Source organism: Myxocyprinus asiaticus, chromosome 19 (assembly GCF_019703515.2).
Source record: "Myxocyprinus asiaticus isolate MX2 ecotype Aquarium Trade chromosome 19, UBuf_Myxa_2, whole genome shotgun sequence".
Lineage (NCBI taxonomy): Eukaryota > Metazoa > Chordata > Actinopteri > Cypriniformes > Catostomidae > Myxocyprinus > Myxocyprinus asiaticus.
In genome coordinates, this window is record NC_059362.1 from 19723998 (window position 1) to 19741285 (window position 17288).

General features: G+C 36.5%; 1 protein-coding gene across 1 annotated transcript in view; it reads left to right on the forward strand.

Annotated features, from left to right (window-relative positions):
• Nucleotides 1-902: 902 nt before the first annotated feature.
• Nucleotides 903-17288, forward strand: part of LOC127409805 (PIN2/TERF1-interacting telomerase inhibitor 1-like) — a 37870-nt gene continuing 21484 nt past the window's right edge. The window contains exons 1-6 of the mRNA XM_051644637.1: nt 903-966; nt 1330-1439; nt 1999-2091; nt 2195-2276; nt 2676-2765; nt 12149-12234. Coding sequence (XP_051500597.1) covers nt 948-966; nt 1330-1439; nt 1999-2091; nt 2195-2276; nt 2676-2765; nt 12149-12234 — 480 coding nt within the window. The 5' untranslated portion in view covers nt 903-947. The remainder of the gene's footprint in view (nt 967-1329; nt 1440-1998; nt 2092-2194; nt 2277-2675; nt 2766-12148; nt 12235-17288) is intronic.

Genomic DNA, 17288 nt, shown 5'->3' on the forward strand with positions numbered 1-17288 from the left:
TAAGCAAACCCTCAAAAACATTTGAGGCAATCAGTTACATATGTATTTATTTATTTTTAATGTTAATAAACTCCCAAGTTGAAGTTAATAGTACTTTTAGATTTTGATTTTGTAATACACATGCTTGTTAATTGCTCTTAACTTGAAACATTGAGTAAGCTTACTCATACATTTTGATGGAACTTAACCTTAAATTTAGCTATTTGGGTGAACATAAAATTACCATGTAAGATCAGTTGAAACACTTCCAGTAGAGGGAACCTAAATAGCAAGTACAAGCTAGAACTAGTCCTCTTAAAATTAAAATAAAGGTACATTCACCGTTTGTCTTTGTGTCATCTTGGACCTACAGTGACACCTAGTGGCTTGGATGCAGCATCATTTAAAATCAATAGATTTCAGTTTCAGATGCCACAGTTGAAATTTAGTATTAACAGTTAGACAGTTAGTTAAAGTTAGACTAGGTGTTATCATAATGTCCTGTACAAAATATTCTTCCTCAAGGGTACACCTGCAGTAGAGCTCAAGCCATTTTTTCTCTCTCTAACCTTCACTCTCTCCTTCTGAGTCTCTCTCTCTCTCTCTCTCTCTCTCTCTCTCTCTCTCTCTCTCTCTCTCTCTCTCTCTCTCGCTGTGTGTGTGTAATTATATGTATATATTTATATATATATTTAATGAATAGTTTCCCCAAAATTATTGTCAAGCTAACCCACTTACGCCATCTACTGTTTCAAACTGAGCACATTCGATTAATTGTATAAATTACGTGAAAAATCAAAATAATGTTTATGATATCGATTAAGTTTGACATGGTTTTGAATGATTTTATATTATATAAGACTTTTGTAATGTTTGGCATAACATATATGGGGTGAAATACATAATTTCAATCAGGCACAAATAGGACAGTCCTGCATGTTCCTCCATGTGTTCGAGGACCCCTCAAGATGTCCATGCTCGCCGAACGTGAGTTTACAATCTGGAGTGTATTTTACCACATTTATATGTTTGAAGACATTAGCTTTAATTGTTTTCTGTAATCACATTGAGAATTTGTATTTTTTTTGTATGAAAAGCGCCAGTTAATGTAAGTTTTGCATTCTTGTATGAGTTGTTTAGCATGTTTGCTAACGGGCTAGCAATCAAGACTCTTTAATTATCTGGACTACTTATATGGCTTGTCAAATACTTTAATGCTCGTTTATTCTGTACCTCATGAACCGATTACCCTCGTAACCAGACTTAACTAATGAAATAAATTTGACGCAGTCGCCCGGTGTGTAAAGCTTGTTACGTAATTTACAGCTTATTGTTTTTATGTTTCATTAGCTCGTCGTAAACAGAAGTGGTCTGTTGACCCCAGAAACAGTGCATGGAGCAATGATGAGTCCAAATTTGGACAGAAGATGCTGGAACGCATGGGCTGGTCCAAAGGAAAGGTAACGGGGTGAAGTACCTTAAAGTCTTTGAAGTAAATTATGTCACGTGTCATCTTGCCACTGACTCCTAGTTAAGTAGTCACTTTAGTAAACAGTGTTAAATGTTCTCTGTGGCATTATAGCACCTTTGGAATAATGTTGTTTTGGCATTTTATGCCCAGTGCTGCTACTATAGTTCCCAGAAGCCCTCTACTATTATGGATGCACCTGTGTTGGACATAATTTTTTAGCTGCAAGTTTTCACACAGGCCACAAAGGCTCCATTTTTATTTAGCTATGCATTTTGTAACACATTTAATATTCTTTGTTTTTAAATATGCATTGTGCCTTTTTGTGTTAAGAATATTAAAACTAATCTTAATGAACTAGATTTAATAAAATCGAATCACATTATTTTGGTGTTATAGCTATCTTTAAAAAAAAAAAAAAAAAAAAAAAAGTTTTACTAGTGGTATTTTTTTTATTTATTTTTTTTATTTGTGGGCCCCCTTTTAAGAAATGTAACATTTCTGATAGTTGCATGTTTTCACATATCCTTCCTGGTTTGTTTGCCTGGCAGGGTCTTGGCAAAAGTGAACAGGGGTCCACAGAACACATAAAGGTTAAAGTCAAGAACAACAGCCTGGGTCTGGGCACTTCAGTAAACAATGAGGTGAGGAACAATATTTCCCTTTCTCTATGAGCTGCAGTATTTTGCTTTGGGCTATTGCAGTCACATCTGTCTTTGTTAATGTTGATGCTGTTTGTGGCTTTAGGACAACTGGATTGCCCATCAGGATGATTTTAATCAACTCCTTGCTGAGCTAAACAACTGCCATGGACAGAACCAGACAAACGGTAAGCTCATTCTGTATTCTATACATCAAATGTTAAAAGACAAAGCACTTGTGTAGAAATTCCTGTATTAAACATTGTTAAAAAAAACATTGAGTTAAAAATGTGAAATGTAAGTATTTAATTATGATTTTTTGAAATATTTTTAGAACAATTAATCTTCAAAGCTCAATGTGTTCATTCTCAATGATCACTAGGTGGTGCTGTTGTAATAGATATGGTGAAAAGTTGTGAACAATGTTTTTGTCATTGTCATGTTCAGTGCAATCTGTATGTTTTATGTCTGTTTCACTTAGTTGTGTGAATCAACCTTAATGTGGAAAGGATTATGTGTGTTGTCATTTATTGTTGTGATTATTGTTTTTGCTGTTAATTTTGCTATATCTTTCTGTGCACTTTCAGAGCCCACACAGGATCATGCACAGAGTTTCAGTCTGGAGGAGAAATCCAAAACATCAAAGAAAAGGGTCCATTACATGAAATTCACCAAGGGTGAGCCTTTCAAAGTGTCATAATATCTTGGAAATCTGCCATTTTGCTATAGAACTTTATTATTAGAGGACTTTAAAGGTTTCCCACTGTCATGGAAAACCTGGGAATATCAGTGATTTTTTTTTTTTTTTTTTTTAATTTTTTTTTTATAATTGTGATTTCCAGGCTTGGAAAAGTCATGACAGTGCTAAAAAAAAAAAAAATATATAGTGAGATTTTCCCCCCAGTTTTGCTCTCCTATAAAATATGTAATTAGCCTGATATTGCTTGAGAGTAAAACTTGCCCGCAACCCAGTGTGATGACACCAGTCTGTACATTAAGGGACGTTTTGGAGATTTGAACACTTGGGTTAAGTATAATCTATTATGTATAATCTGTAGTTCAAATCTGTTAATTCAAAAGAGTGGATTTTTTTTTTTTTTTTTGTTCTCCCCAATTTGGAATGCCCAATTCCCAATGTGCTCTAAGTCCTCGTTGCGGTGTAGTGACTCACCTCAATCTGGGTGGTGGAGGACAAATCTCAGTTGCCTCCATGTTTGAGACCGTCAATCTGGGCATTTTATCACGTGGCTTGTTGAGCGCGTTACCGCAGAGACGTAGCGTGTGTGGAGGCTTAACGCCATTCTCCAAGGCATCCACGCACAACTCGCCACCACCGAGAGCGAGAACCATATTATAGCAACCACGAGGAGGTTACCCCATGTGACTCTACCCTCCCTAGCAACCGTGACAATTTGGTTGCTTAGGAGACCTGGCTGGAGTCACTCGATTCGAACTCGCAACTCCAGGGGAGGTAGTCAGCATCTTTGCTCGCTGAGCTACCCAGACCCCCCAAAAGAGTGGATTTGACATACAAATGGAAATCCACCTGGCAATCTCTGTAAAAGGATCCAGGTGTAATAAATCACTGGAATTAAACTGGTTAAAAAATGTGGGAAGCCTGATTTTACTGTAGAATTAATAGGTTGTTTTCAGATAATTCAATTCAAAATAATTCCAGACTTAATAAAAGTATTTATGGGCCTTTATCTGGTGGTTAACCTTTTAACAAAAAGAACTTGAGTTGCTCTTTACATAGTCAGGGTTGTCTACTCAAGTCTGGTGTTGAAATGTGCAAGGTTATGTTTTGCATTACTTGTTTTGTGTTAATTTGAAAAACATTCATGCAGCCAAGGCAGTTTTTTAATTTCCTTTATAAATAAAGCCCCCCCCCCACCACCCACCCACCCAACCACCCATCCATCACTTCCTGTATTCAGTAGCTGAACGCTGTGTGCTTTGGCATTTGTTTGAGCAACAGTAGCTCATGGGTCACTGCTGCAGTAGATCAGCATGAAGCTGGAAGGTCAACTTAACCAGAGGTTTGGGCCACCCCAACAACAGGGAGTTGTGTCATAATAAAAGCACTTGGCTTGTTTGTCTACATGTGAGTCAGAAAACCAGAACATGTAACCTGCTAGACCAAGTGCTCCTGAGAGTGATCTGGCAGTTTGTGAACAATCTCACTAAATGTTTTGCCACATAGAATTGACCTCACAGAAACTCAGGGCAGTCTGATGTTTGATGGTGGTCTCTTATGAGCAGGAAGTTTATTAGGCCTAAAGTCTATATTTTTAAAAGAATATTTCACCCAAAAATAAAAATTCTGTCTATTTTACTTATGATTATGTTGTTACAAACCAATATGCTGTAATTTTTTGCATTGAACATAAAAGTAATATTTTTTGGAGAATCTTTGTCTTTCCATACAATGACAGTACATATTCATCAGGACAAAAAAATAAACAACAACATAAAAGTAGTCAATATGACTCATCCTTGATATTCCAAGTCTTTTAAAGCTATACGATAATATTGTGAGGAACAAATAAAAATGTAAGTCATTATTCACTGATTATCTTCCCTTCTACTGGAGTTTGTGTCTAGTGTGTGTTCGTGTCCAGATAAAAAAAAAATGCCACGTTAACGTCATTGATGCCAAAATGGCATTGGACCCACCTTACAGGTAAAAGAGCCAATCACCTTTTAGATACATATATCGTCTGTCAATCAACTCGAGAATGCGCATTAGCGTAACAAGCCAGGAAAATTGAATTTTTTTTGCGTAATCTGATGTAAAGAAGCACAATTTATGACACCAGTGTTGTCAGGTTTTACTACTGTTTTGAAATATGTTCTTTGATCATAATCTTGACCAACCGTTTTGGAGTTTTCGGTCTTTCCCCGTTCAAGTAGATAGGAGCTGAACTTGTATGCCGCTTGTTTACATAGAAAAATAGCTGCCCGGGAGCATTCAAAAGATGGCGCCAAGTGGACTGAATTGCTAAAAAGACTTTGATTACAATGCTCAGTAACTTTTGTCTTTGTGTCATCTTGGACCTACAGTTGGACCTAGCGGCTTGGATGTAGCATCATTTAAAATCAATGATTTTCAGTTTCAGATGCCATTGTTGAAATGTAGTATTCACAGTCAGTCATGATTAATCAATGAGTGAAAGTGTCAAATAACAGGACTGTTACTGAGATTATGCGATTCTGGTCATGTGATTCTAACATGGCATCCCCATGTACGGACCCTCTTGATGTAGGATAAAACGGCTTTTATAAGGTTACTGATATGACTGGACTCTTCATTTTAATGTGAGTGGTCATGATTTTCTACATACAGCAAAATTACAATTCATGTCTTTAGGAATTAAACTTTTTTTTTAATGAGGAAAAAATTGCTGAGTGCACCTTTTAATTTGGTAAATACTTAACTTTTTAAAGCCTATTGACCAGAAGAGTTTTTATATATATATTATATATATTTCACCAGATGAGGTTGGAGACACTATGCATGTGATGGCGGTGGACGTTTCCATAGTTGCATTTCTCTTGCCATGCCCTCGCTTCCATTTAAAGCACTTACATATCTAATCAAAATAACAAAATATGCATTGAAGTTAGGATAAAAATATGGATGAATATTTTCAATGATGAACGATTTAGAGCAAATTCCCACATGATTGTTATTGTGGTATAGATTTTTGCAGATAACCAAAAAGCAACTATCGGCACTGATTAATCAGTAAAAATGATCAGTCTACCTCTAGTTGATGGTTGGAAATTTTGAAGGGCTGTTTTTTAGGCTCTTCTCATTTTCCATAATGCATTTTTAATTAAAAAATGTCAGGAATCTGGGGAAAAAATCTCCATCACTTATCACCTGAGAGGACACCGTAGCATACCGCTTCTAAGCTCAACTTCCTGTTTCCTGTGAGGAGCACTGGCCAGTGCATTTACTTCTCAAAAATGGCTTCAATCAGCACCTGATGAGTCCCACAGATAACACGGCATCCAGGACAATGTTGTTGTCGTTGTCTCTGATTTTCTGTTAAGCCTTTGTTTAACTACAAGAAGGAAGACCATGCTCTCCATGGATGTGGGAGTCTGGATGTGTCCCAAGTCTAGATATCTCACGAGAATGAGGAATGAACATCTCACTCAAAAGCTCATCACCACCCCCTCTGAAATTGGACTACCTCACTAATCTCATGTCCATGACCTCAGCTCAACTCTTGCAGGTTATGAGCTGCCCTATATATATATATATATATATATATATATATATATATATATTAGTTGAAGTCAGAAGTTTACATAAACCTTAGCCAAATACATTTAAGCTCAGATTTTCACAATTCCTGACATTTAATCGTAGAAAACATACCCTGTCTTAGTTCAGTTAGGATCACTACTTTATTTTAAGAATGTGAAATGTCAGAATAATAGTAGAGAGAATGATTTATTTCAGCTTTTACTTCTTTCATCACATCCCCAGTGGGTCAGAAGTTTACATGCACTTTGTTAGTATTTGGTAGCATTGCCTTTAAATTGTTTAACTTGGGTCAAATGTTTTGGGTAGCCTTCCACAAGCTTCTTACAATAAGTTGCTGGAATTTTGGCCCATTCTTCCAGACAGAACTGGTGTAACTGAGTCAGGTTTGTAGGCCTCCTTGCTTGCACATGCTATTTCAGTTCTGCCCGCACATTTTTTTTTTATCGGATTGAGGTGTGATGGCCGCTCCAGTACCTTGACTTTGTTATCCTTAAGCCATTTTGCCACAACTTTGGAGGTATGCTTGGGGTCATTTTCCATTTGGGAGACCCATCTGTGACCGAGCTTTAACTTCCTGGCTGATGTTTTGAGATGTTGCTTCAATATATCCACATAATTGTTGTTCCTCATGATGCCATCTATTTTGTGAAGTGCACCAGTCCCTCCTGCAGCACCTCCACAACATTATGCTGCCACCCCCATGCTTCATGGTTAGGATGGTGTTCTTCGGCTTGCAAGCCTCACCTTTTTTCCTCCAAACATATCGATGGTCATTATGGTCAAACAGTTCAGTTTGTTTCATCAGACCAGAGGACATTTCTTCAAAACTAAGATCTTTGTCCCCATGTGCACTTGCAAAATGTAGTTTGGCTTTTTCTATGGCGGTTTTGGAGCAGTGGCTTCTTCCTTGCTGAGCAACCTTTCAGGTTATGTCAATATAGGACTTGTTTTACTGTGGATATAGATACTTGTCTACCTGTTTCCCACAGCATCTTCACAAGGTCCTTTGCTGTTGTTCTGGGATTGATTTGCACTTTTTGCACCAAATTACATTCATCTCTAAGAGACAGAATGCATCTCCTTCCTGAGCTGTATGATGGCTGTGTGGTACAGATGAACGTGGTACCTTTTTAAGCAGAATTTTCCAAGCTGCTTAAAAGCACAGTTATTTTTGTGTATGTAAACTTCTGACCCACTGGAAATGTGATAGTCGATTAAAAGCGAAACAATCTGTCTGTAAACAATTGTTGGAAAAATTACTCATGTCATGCACAAAGTAGATGTCCTAAACGACTTGCCAAAACTATAGTTTGCTAATATTAAATCTGTGGAGTGGTTAAAAAATGAGTTTTAATGACTTCAGCCTAAGTGTATGTAAACTTCTGACTTCAACTGTATATAAATGTATTTATATATTTTTCAGCCATATTTGTTTATCTAGTCTATTTGCTCTGCATGTTTTTAACCTTTCAACCAAACAGCCATTGTTGCAGCCAAATGGATTCCAAATGTTTAATGTAAGAATTAATAGACAGTAATACAATTCAGTAAAAATCTAGTTAAAAATAATTGCAGTTTTTGCTACTGAAATTTCATTTGGAGACATTAAAACATCTTATCACTTTCATTAGTCTGTTGCAAGACAAAGATTGCAAAAGTACTCAGACTTTTTTGGAAATACAATAGCCCCCCAAAAATGCATTAAAATCATTGCAACATTCAGTATTGGTTCATTTTATATCACCAGCAAAATCATTTGAATATCCTGGCTTAATTGACAATAAATTGTATAAGCGTCACCAGTTAGCCCTTCAAAGGTTAACAGTTAAAAATATTGATAAAGAAATTTAGATAAAATTTTCTTTGATTTATTTTAATCATAACTGTTGGATTATGACAGCTCATCTGGTTCTGTGGAAGAAGACTGTTCTCTTAACATACATTCTGTGTAACATGATCCAAAAATGATCTAATCAATCTTCGCAAGGGTTATGTTGCCATGTCTAAAAGTGAAACTGAACATTGTTAACTGTCTTTGAAATGTCAAACATGACTTTGTTTGTTACAACTGATAATGGACTTGTGGTTTGTTATGCCAATTGGCTCATTGTCTCACTTAGTCCGGTTCCACCCAGGCCCCCAGGGGCGGCTTTGGTGATTGGATCACCTTTTGCTGATTTTAGTTGCTCTGTAACCCATAGAAAGCCTCACCTTTTGTATGTTTCCTGGTTATGCCCCACTGAAGCCGTTGCTAGGTTAAGATCTGTAATTAATGTAAAAGAGGTAAATTAGTTATTTCTAACATTTAAAAGTTGTTCTCTTGTCCTGGAACTTTTGATAAGTTACCTCTGTCATTTTAAAGCAAATTTAAATACTTTAGTCTGATATACACTGCCAGTCAAAGGTTTGGAGACATTTGACAATTTGTGTTTCTCATGATCTCTAAAACCTCTTGATCTAAATTGATACATTTCTGTTGGACTAATCTTTCAGGAAAGTGGCTAGCTGAACCCCTGTTTTTACCGCGAGGTAGCTTGTTTCAAAGATTGATGGCTTTCAGAACTGGAGAAAGGCACCAGCATCTCCAAACCCCATCTTGGCCACAAGCGGTGTAAACCAGTAACCCAGATTTAATTGGCTACCCATTTATCATCTGATCCAGTATTTCTTGATGCGAGTTGAACTGTAAGCACTTCATCATCTGTGTGGCTGAGTGGGTCAAGCTGATATACAGATGAACGAAACCATTTTGGACTCTTTCATGAATAATTAACCAGATTTCTTTTGTGAGACAAAACCAGTGCAAATAATATATTATCATGACCATGGCCTGCTTAGATGGTTAAAAGAACTTATGATCTGGCACTTCTTGTTCCAGAAAACACCTTTTCCTTGTTTAATTGTAAATTAAGAGCTTTGAACTCATCCAGGTGTCTTATGAGGCAGTCAATTAGTATTTTGCTTGTCAGATTAGCAAATCGATCCGAAAAAGCCTCTGTGATTGCTAATCTGGTTTGGCCAGAGTTCCGTCACATTCATTGCCATCTCAACGGTGACCTTGCTCCCGGCAGGATTTCATAACCTCATATGCACCAGCTGGGCAATATAGTTGAAAGTATTCAAGATATTTTTCAGCTTTTTGACAATATTCAATATATATGTCAATATAAATGTATTTGCTTTGAAATGGCTTAAAGGGTGGTTTTTTTTTTTTTCCCTATTAAAGGAATCAAACAAACAAAAATGTTGAATGCAAGATGTAAAATACATGATCAAGTTTTGATCTTCAGGAACAATATTTAATCATTTTCATTTTATATGCACCAATATAAAAATGTGAGCTGTCAAAATTGAGTTAACGCATGTGATTATAGATTAACGTGTTATTTTTTTTAAATCGCTCTAAATGCATTTACCGTTAATACAGCATAAACAAGCTTAAAAACTTGTTGGAAGGGAGAAAACTTTGTCAAGTGTCCACCCAGACTCATTACACTGATGCACACACCACAAACACACTGTAGTAATTCAGTATCAGTGATAAAGTGATGGGGAAAGGAGTTCTTAACGCTATTTGTTGTACAAAACAAGCCTAGATTGAACTTGTGACAGAAATCAAGGATTTTTCAGCCTAAGTAAGATGCATTTTAATAACCACAGAAGCACATCAAGTCTTATCTCTCACCAAAATGCAGAATTAGACATTTTTGTCTGCAAGCGCTTTTCATGTGGAGTTCAAAGTGGCGCTTGACACTGGCCCTGGCGTGAATCGTGAACATTTTGAACACCTCACAATTGCTGTAGCAAAGCGGATAGCAGTCTGCTGGCTGATTAATATTGTGGAGGTTGAGTTTAAGAGATTTAATGCCCATTGCAATGAATATGCAACCTATGTGGGGACTAGTTCTTTCAATTAGTGAATCTTCCCCTTAGACTTTGGGAAATGTTAAATGTTACTTGAATTGGTGCTATTTTAGAGCATTTCTATCTTAATACTGTGAAAGTTTTTGTTTGGAAAATGTTAAAGCATTATATTGTAACATTGTTTTCTTTCCTAAAGAAATAAATGCACTTTGACAGCAAAATAAGTTTATTTAGAGTCCAATTTAAACACTTAAAATCTGCGATTTAATCGTGATTAAAAAATTTTATCGACTGACAGCACTAATAAAAATACATATATTTACCTACAGACATTTTTAGTAAAACTGCCACAAAATGTTTAGTGAACACTTTTTAGATATTTATGCAAAAAAATGGCTGAATCTGTGTTTTGAATACTTTGAATATAAAATAGCATTTACAAAATTGTTTTTGCTATTAAATGTCATTCAAATATGCTATTAGCATAAAATCTCTGTCTTAACGCTCTCATACTTTCATGTTATAAGACGCAGTCTATATTCACAATGTTGTTTTAATTTTATATCGCCAGCACAATCATTGCGAATGTATCATGAATAATTAATATATCTGTACCTCTGTTGTTCAATGCCTTTTGGTCACTTTGAAGAGCTCAATTTCTTAAAGATTTTCTGTGCCACTTGTATTTACACCCAAAGCCTGAGTTGCTTGATTGATCACTGTGCCAAATGTGAAGAGGTCATTTTTGTGCTCCACTTGATGTCTGTTCTAATCAGTGAAATGCCTGTTCAGCCTGGCCTTTTGCTTATCCTGCTCACAGGATACCGTAGTTATTTGAAGGCAAGGAAAAGTGCAACTAAAGGATCTTTTATAGAATTGGTTTACTGTACTGGATTGAATAGTCTTCCTTTTTTCTATGTATTGTTTTTGCAAGGTGTGTTGTATTTATGAATTGTTTGATTGCCACCTGTATTTGCCATGAAATAGCCATTGTAGCTGATATGGCAATAAACACCAAACAAACAAACAAACTTGTAGGCAAGGTTTCTCCTTTGAAAGCCACTGTGAAACAGACCCTAGAGCAATAAATAAGAGAGTGTTATCAGGAGCTGCTTGAAGGAAGAGGATGCAGCTGGACGAACAGGACTTGCGGCTGAGATGGGCGCCCAGGCTCTCCTGGAGCCTTTGAGATGCTGGAAAACGGGGCCGTCCCTGCACGTTTGTTTTTCCTCGGCCGTTTCATCCCCTGCGACTGCGCAACATGCCCTGTTACCTCTAAACCTTTCCTCTCGGCAGGAGTTCAAGACTGTCCAGTTATCCATTTAAATCAATAAATTATGTAGTTGAATCCCACTTGAAAAATATTCATTTGACAACAGTTTGTGACCGGAAACATTTTCTTTTTATCTCTCCAAAAGTTTGTGAAATGTTAATAAACCCACACACACACCTTTTAAAGTTCAAAACTGACTGCATGTTCCTGGTCTTATTGTGAACTAATCATAAGTGCATGTTTTTTCAATTACGTTCTTTTTTTTTTTTAAACAAATAGCCAAATTGCTATTTTGGCATTGTTTTAGAGAACTCTGATTCAGGTGATCCAAACAGTTCCAGATGGATAAAAGTCCCTTTACAGAAGTAAAATGGGTTGCAAACAGGGATTCATATTGACTTTAAATTGAAGAGATTGTCATCCAGGATGAGCTTTCAGTAACATCTTTCAATTATCAATAGCGTGTATTTGGGAGAGCACATGTTTGCTTGACAGGTTTGGCGTTAGAGTGTGCAAGTGATATGAACCCTGCTGCCCTCATTGGGCAAGACTGAAGCAGAGCACTTAATGTTTACATGTTTTATTGTGTGGTATAATGTCAGAAATCTATTAAAAGTCACCATGTTTTTAACCTTTTCTCACAGGAAAGGACTTGTCCAGTCGCAGTGAAACAGACCTGGCTTGTATTTTTGGGAAGAGATTGAAACGAGAAACAAGAGACCAAGATGAGGTAAGCAATGTAGTGAGCCCTGTTGATGTGGTGACATGTTGTTTTATATTTTATTCCCCTCCATTCAGAATTGACTCATACTTAATTTAAAGGAATAATTCACCCATAAATGAACATTCTTTTAGTATTTACTTAACTTTCATGTCGTTCTAAATAGTGGTCGACTGATATATCGCCAAGGCTGATAAATCGGTCGATATTCAGACTTTTTAAATTATCGGCATGAGCCGATTTGTTTCTTGAGGGCACTGAGAATCACCTGCTTGCATGTGAAGTGACTGGTCGTTTACATGTCTCAGTCACGGTTTGTTTTAAGTGCCATCGCGTTACTACAATAATAGACCGGTGTGCAACACCGTCTCATTTAAACAGTAACTTTTAACTGTCTTGTCTAATAATACAAAAGCAAATACCAATAAAGCAAATATCATATTCCATCTGCAAATATGCACATCTTGTTTAAACAGATGTAATAACCCAACCTCACAACTTGAGCAGATCCAGCATCCTGTGGAGCGCTCATTTATTTACCTCTAAAGCACATATTAACAGTCACTCCTCAACAGTTCCCTGTCACTTAACTTTTCTAATGATAAAAGGCAAATATCAATAAAACTTGTATTATATTCCGTTTGCAAATATGCAGATATCTCATTTAAACATGTTATTCATAAACCTCACAAAAATCCAGCATTTTCTTCCCGTCGAGCGCTCATCTAATATCTTCCTCTGAAGCATGCATTCCATCAGCCAGAATCAAGAACTTCAGGATCAAAAGTTCCTCTGATTCACAAATCATGATGGTCACTCCGTGTCAGTCCAAACAGGCGATCCAGGCCGTTTAAACTGTCAGGAGATTGTTGCTCACTCTGGATTCGCACAAGTGCGTGAGTGCAACTTCAAGGCTGTGTCCGAAACCAGGAAAGTGCTGCCTCCGGAGGCTGTATACGGAGGTAGGATGAAAATAAGTAAATGGTTTGGAGACCAGTTTCCTTAAGAGTTCCATTCATTCATAACAGCTGTCATTTAAGATATTAACTGATTAGGCAGCAAGGTTGCAAGTCAGCTGCCTACATTTTCGGATGCAGCCCAAGGTAAAAGCACTTCACGTGTGCTATATGTAAATGTCTTATTCACTATGCACTGTATGTACAATTGGTTTGAATTGTCATCTACCATTTAAAATACAATAATAATTTTTAGTTTTGTGTGAAATTGAGTAAATATAGTGCTAATAAGAGTTTATATACATATATATATATATATAAAATATAATTTAGCAATTTTATGTTTGTTATTTATTATATTAAATTGTGTGATATATCGGCCTATCGGCCACCCTGCTGTCTGGGTATCGGCATCGGCCATTAAAAAACCCATATCGTTTGACCACTAGTTCTAAACCTGTGTTCTGTTATTTTATTCTGTAACACAAACTGAGAAATTTTGGAAGAATGTTTGTAGAGCTCTTGTCGTACAATGACAGATCATAGTAACCATGACTGTCAAGCTCCAAAAAGAACAATACCACAGCTATGTGTGAGGAACCAAATGCAATTTAAGTAGTTACCTTCTGATAATCTTCCCCTCTCCCAAAGCTTGTGTCTAACCTGTGTTTTTTGTGACCAGATTGAAAAAGTGGCATGTCATGTTTGATTACTACACATGTACAGCTGTTACATAAAACTTGTGAATAAAATTGAGATCGACAAGTTACCTGACAGTTGAGCATACATTTAAGCACCACTGAACTCTGCTGTCATGTGACCTGTCACAGAAAGCTGCAGGCTGATAATCAGCCGTGTCATAACGTGCAGTCTGACTCCACCCATGAGTCACTGTAGGCAGGGATCTCGCTTAAATCCCCTTAACGGATTTGCACCCTCTCTTTCACCCCCAGAGACCTGTTAGCCACCTCTGTGGTCAAATCAGGTAGTGTACTTCGGATAGGATGCTAGTGGGCACAAACAACATTGTACCCATCATCTCCCGGGTACAGGATGCAGTGAAATGAGTAAAAAAACAGAATTGCTGATAATCACTTGAAACCCCTGAAACTTGGTTTTGGGGGATTATTTTGAGTTTCTGGCTACATGACATTAATAGTTAGCAGTTTTGACACAATTTGAAGGTTGCTTCACCAGCTCTTGTTGCATGTGTCTATTTTCTTTGTGGGTCCTTTTTGACTTGTATTTTAATTCTGCACCTAGTAATTTGGAAGCAGAAATACAGTGGTGCTTTAGAGCTCAACGTTGCTCCATCATTTTTGTTTTAGTGTATTTGATTGTGATATCAGGCTATACTGACTTCCGTTGTTTATTTCACAACTAGATTTCTATTTCCAAAAGCAGGGAATCCGCTGATCATTTAAAAGTATTAAAATGTTTTAAAGTTCACCCAAAAATGAAAATTCTCTCATAATTTAATCACCCTCATGCCATATAAGATATGTATGACTTACTTTCTTCTGCAGAACACAAAGGTTTTTAGAAGCATATCTCAGCTCTGTAGGTCCATACAATGCAAGTGAATGGCGATCAGGCCTTTGAAGCTCCAAAAAGGAGATAAAGTCAGCATAAACATTATCCATCAGATTCCTGCGGTTTAATCAATGTCTTCTGAAGTGATTCAGTTGGTTTTGTTTGTGAACAGACCAAAATGTATCTCCTCTTCACTGTTCATTGGCATAATCATGATTTCAAGCTCGATTGCACTTCCTATAGCGCCATCTAGTGCTCTGTGTGTGCGTCAAGCACTAGGAAGTGTAATTGAACTTGATAACACGATCGTGTCTAGAGATGTACAGTGAAAAAGGAGTTATATTTTGGTCTTTTCACAACCAAAACCAACTGGATCGCTTCAGAAGATATTGATTAAACCACAGGAGTCTGATGGATTGCTTTTATGTGACTTTATCTCCTTTTGTGGAGCTTCAATTGCCTCTAATTGTCTGGGATTTGGCTTTGTCTTCATATTGATGTGCTCTCTACAGTTAGTACTATCATACATTCTGTGTATTTGATACTGTGTATCAGTTTTCACGCGTGTATGTCCTTACGTGTGATTATTCTGGCTGAGAGCAGCAGCGCGCACTCTTTCAAAGAACTTTTTTTAAACTCTCGCCCACGCGCGTGCTGTATGTGTGCGGGAAAAAGATCGCCATTCATCAGACATGCTCTGCCACTCTCTTCCAGAAACATCAATAACGTAAGTACACTTTTAAAAGTACGTTCCCCAACTCTGCAAATTATTAAATAGAACAAGTTTTATCGGACTCATGTTACTATGCAAAGCCATTTCTAACTGAAAATGTTGACTATATCGAGACAAAATCAAATATGCTACGTATTAGGGATATTTAAACTAATGACGAATGAAATAGACCACGGAAATTGTACTACTCAGTCCATTACATATTTGTAGTGCAACCTCTGTGTGTTAACTGTAAAACTGGCACTTGCGTTTCAATAGAAAAAAAGTTAGAAAATACAATGAAGAACACAAGTGAGGGGAGAAGTCTCTATTCACCTATTATCCATACTAAATATAATATGAAAAGAACACGCCAGCTCAAGGAGAGTTTGTCATAAGAAAAATTCCTAACTTTAGGGAAGTAGGCTACACATGGGCACAGCAGGAGGACTGAAAAGTGTGAAGTGTAGTAGAATAAAAATAAATTTCTAATAGTATCTAATATTTTCTGATTTTATTTTTAGTTTTATGGGCATTATTAAATGTTTTAATATTTCCATTTATTAAATGTATTAAACACATTAAATTTATTTAATTAATTACAAGTATTTCACCCATAATTTGATAAAACTAAACCAAATTGAATGAACAAATTGAAAATTAAGTAGAAAAAAACTAAATTAAAATTTGAAATAATAACTCTGGTTGTAATGACTAACGCAGCTTTCACTTTCTTTAGTCCATGTTTGAGTGGAGGGAAAAAAATCAACAAATAATTTAAAAGGTCAACAGAACTCAAGAATTGTGTTGAAGGACAGTTTTGTCTTCATACACCTAAAGCATATGCTTTCATTCTGAAACAACTTTGAAATTTGTTCAGCAGGATACTCATCATAACATGTGATTATGAAATGCAACAGAGGTGTTTTTGTTGCATTTATATTGACAAATTTTTTTTCTTAGTTGTGAAGGTTAGAATAAGCTTAAAATATTGATGTTGAGTTTACGGTTAATTTTTATTCAGATTCATGAATAGATTCATTCAGACTTGAATCGGACTCGGCCTGTTATAGACTCGGTCTTGAGTCCGACACGGACTCGACTAAAGTGGACTCGAACCCAACACTACTGTTTTGTGCTTTCACTCGGTGTTGGTATGTGTGTAGATAAGAATGAGATGAGATGTGTTCGAAACTTGTCTCATGAGATGCCGACAAGTGTTTCTGGACATCATTTTTCGAAATGGAAGTCTCACATTGAATGAGTTTATTTTGAAATCTAAACGAACATGAATTACAAGTGTAAATATTTAATATTTTACAACATGATTATTTTAGAATATCCCACAATATGGTGGAATTAATTTTATATTCATATGTTTTTTTTTTTCATATGTTTTAATTGAAGATGAGTTTCAATTTCTGCTGCATAGATAATGGTAACTATGTTTGTGATAGCCGTAGAATAGATATCTGATATCTGTTGGATATTCCACTACTGAGGAACAGAGAATGTGAATGATCTGGAGAGCGACTTTGTGCCTGATTGCATTGGAACACCAGGCGTCGCTCATTCTTAGATCGCAGGGAGCGAGAGGTGACCAGGAGGAGTGAGTTGAAGAGGGTGCTGTTTCATCGGCTGTCTTTAAGGCCGAAGTCAAAACCAAGTTATTATTAGGGATATGAACATTTTTGGCCAATACAGATACCGATTTTAACAAAAAAACTATTGGCCGATACCAATATTTTGCCACTTATTTTGTCATCAGAGCACTGTTTTGCTCAGGAATTATGATTTAAAATGTACTAAAAGCTACAAAAGCTTCTTCTCTAACAATAAATCATTTCCATTAAACATGGATT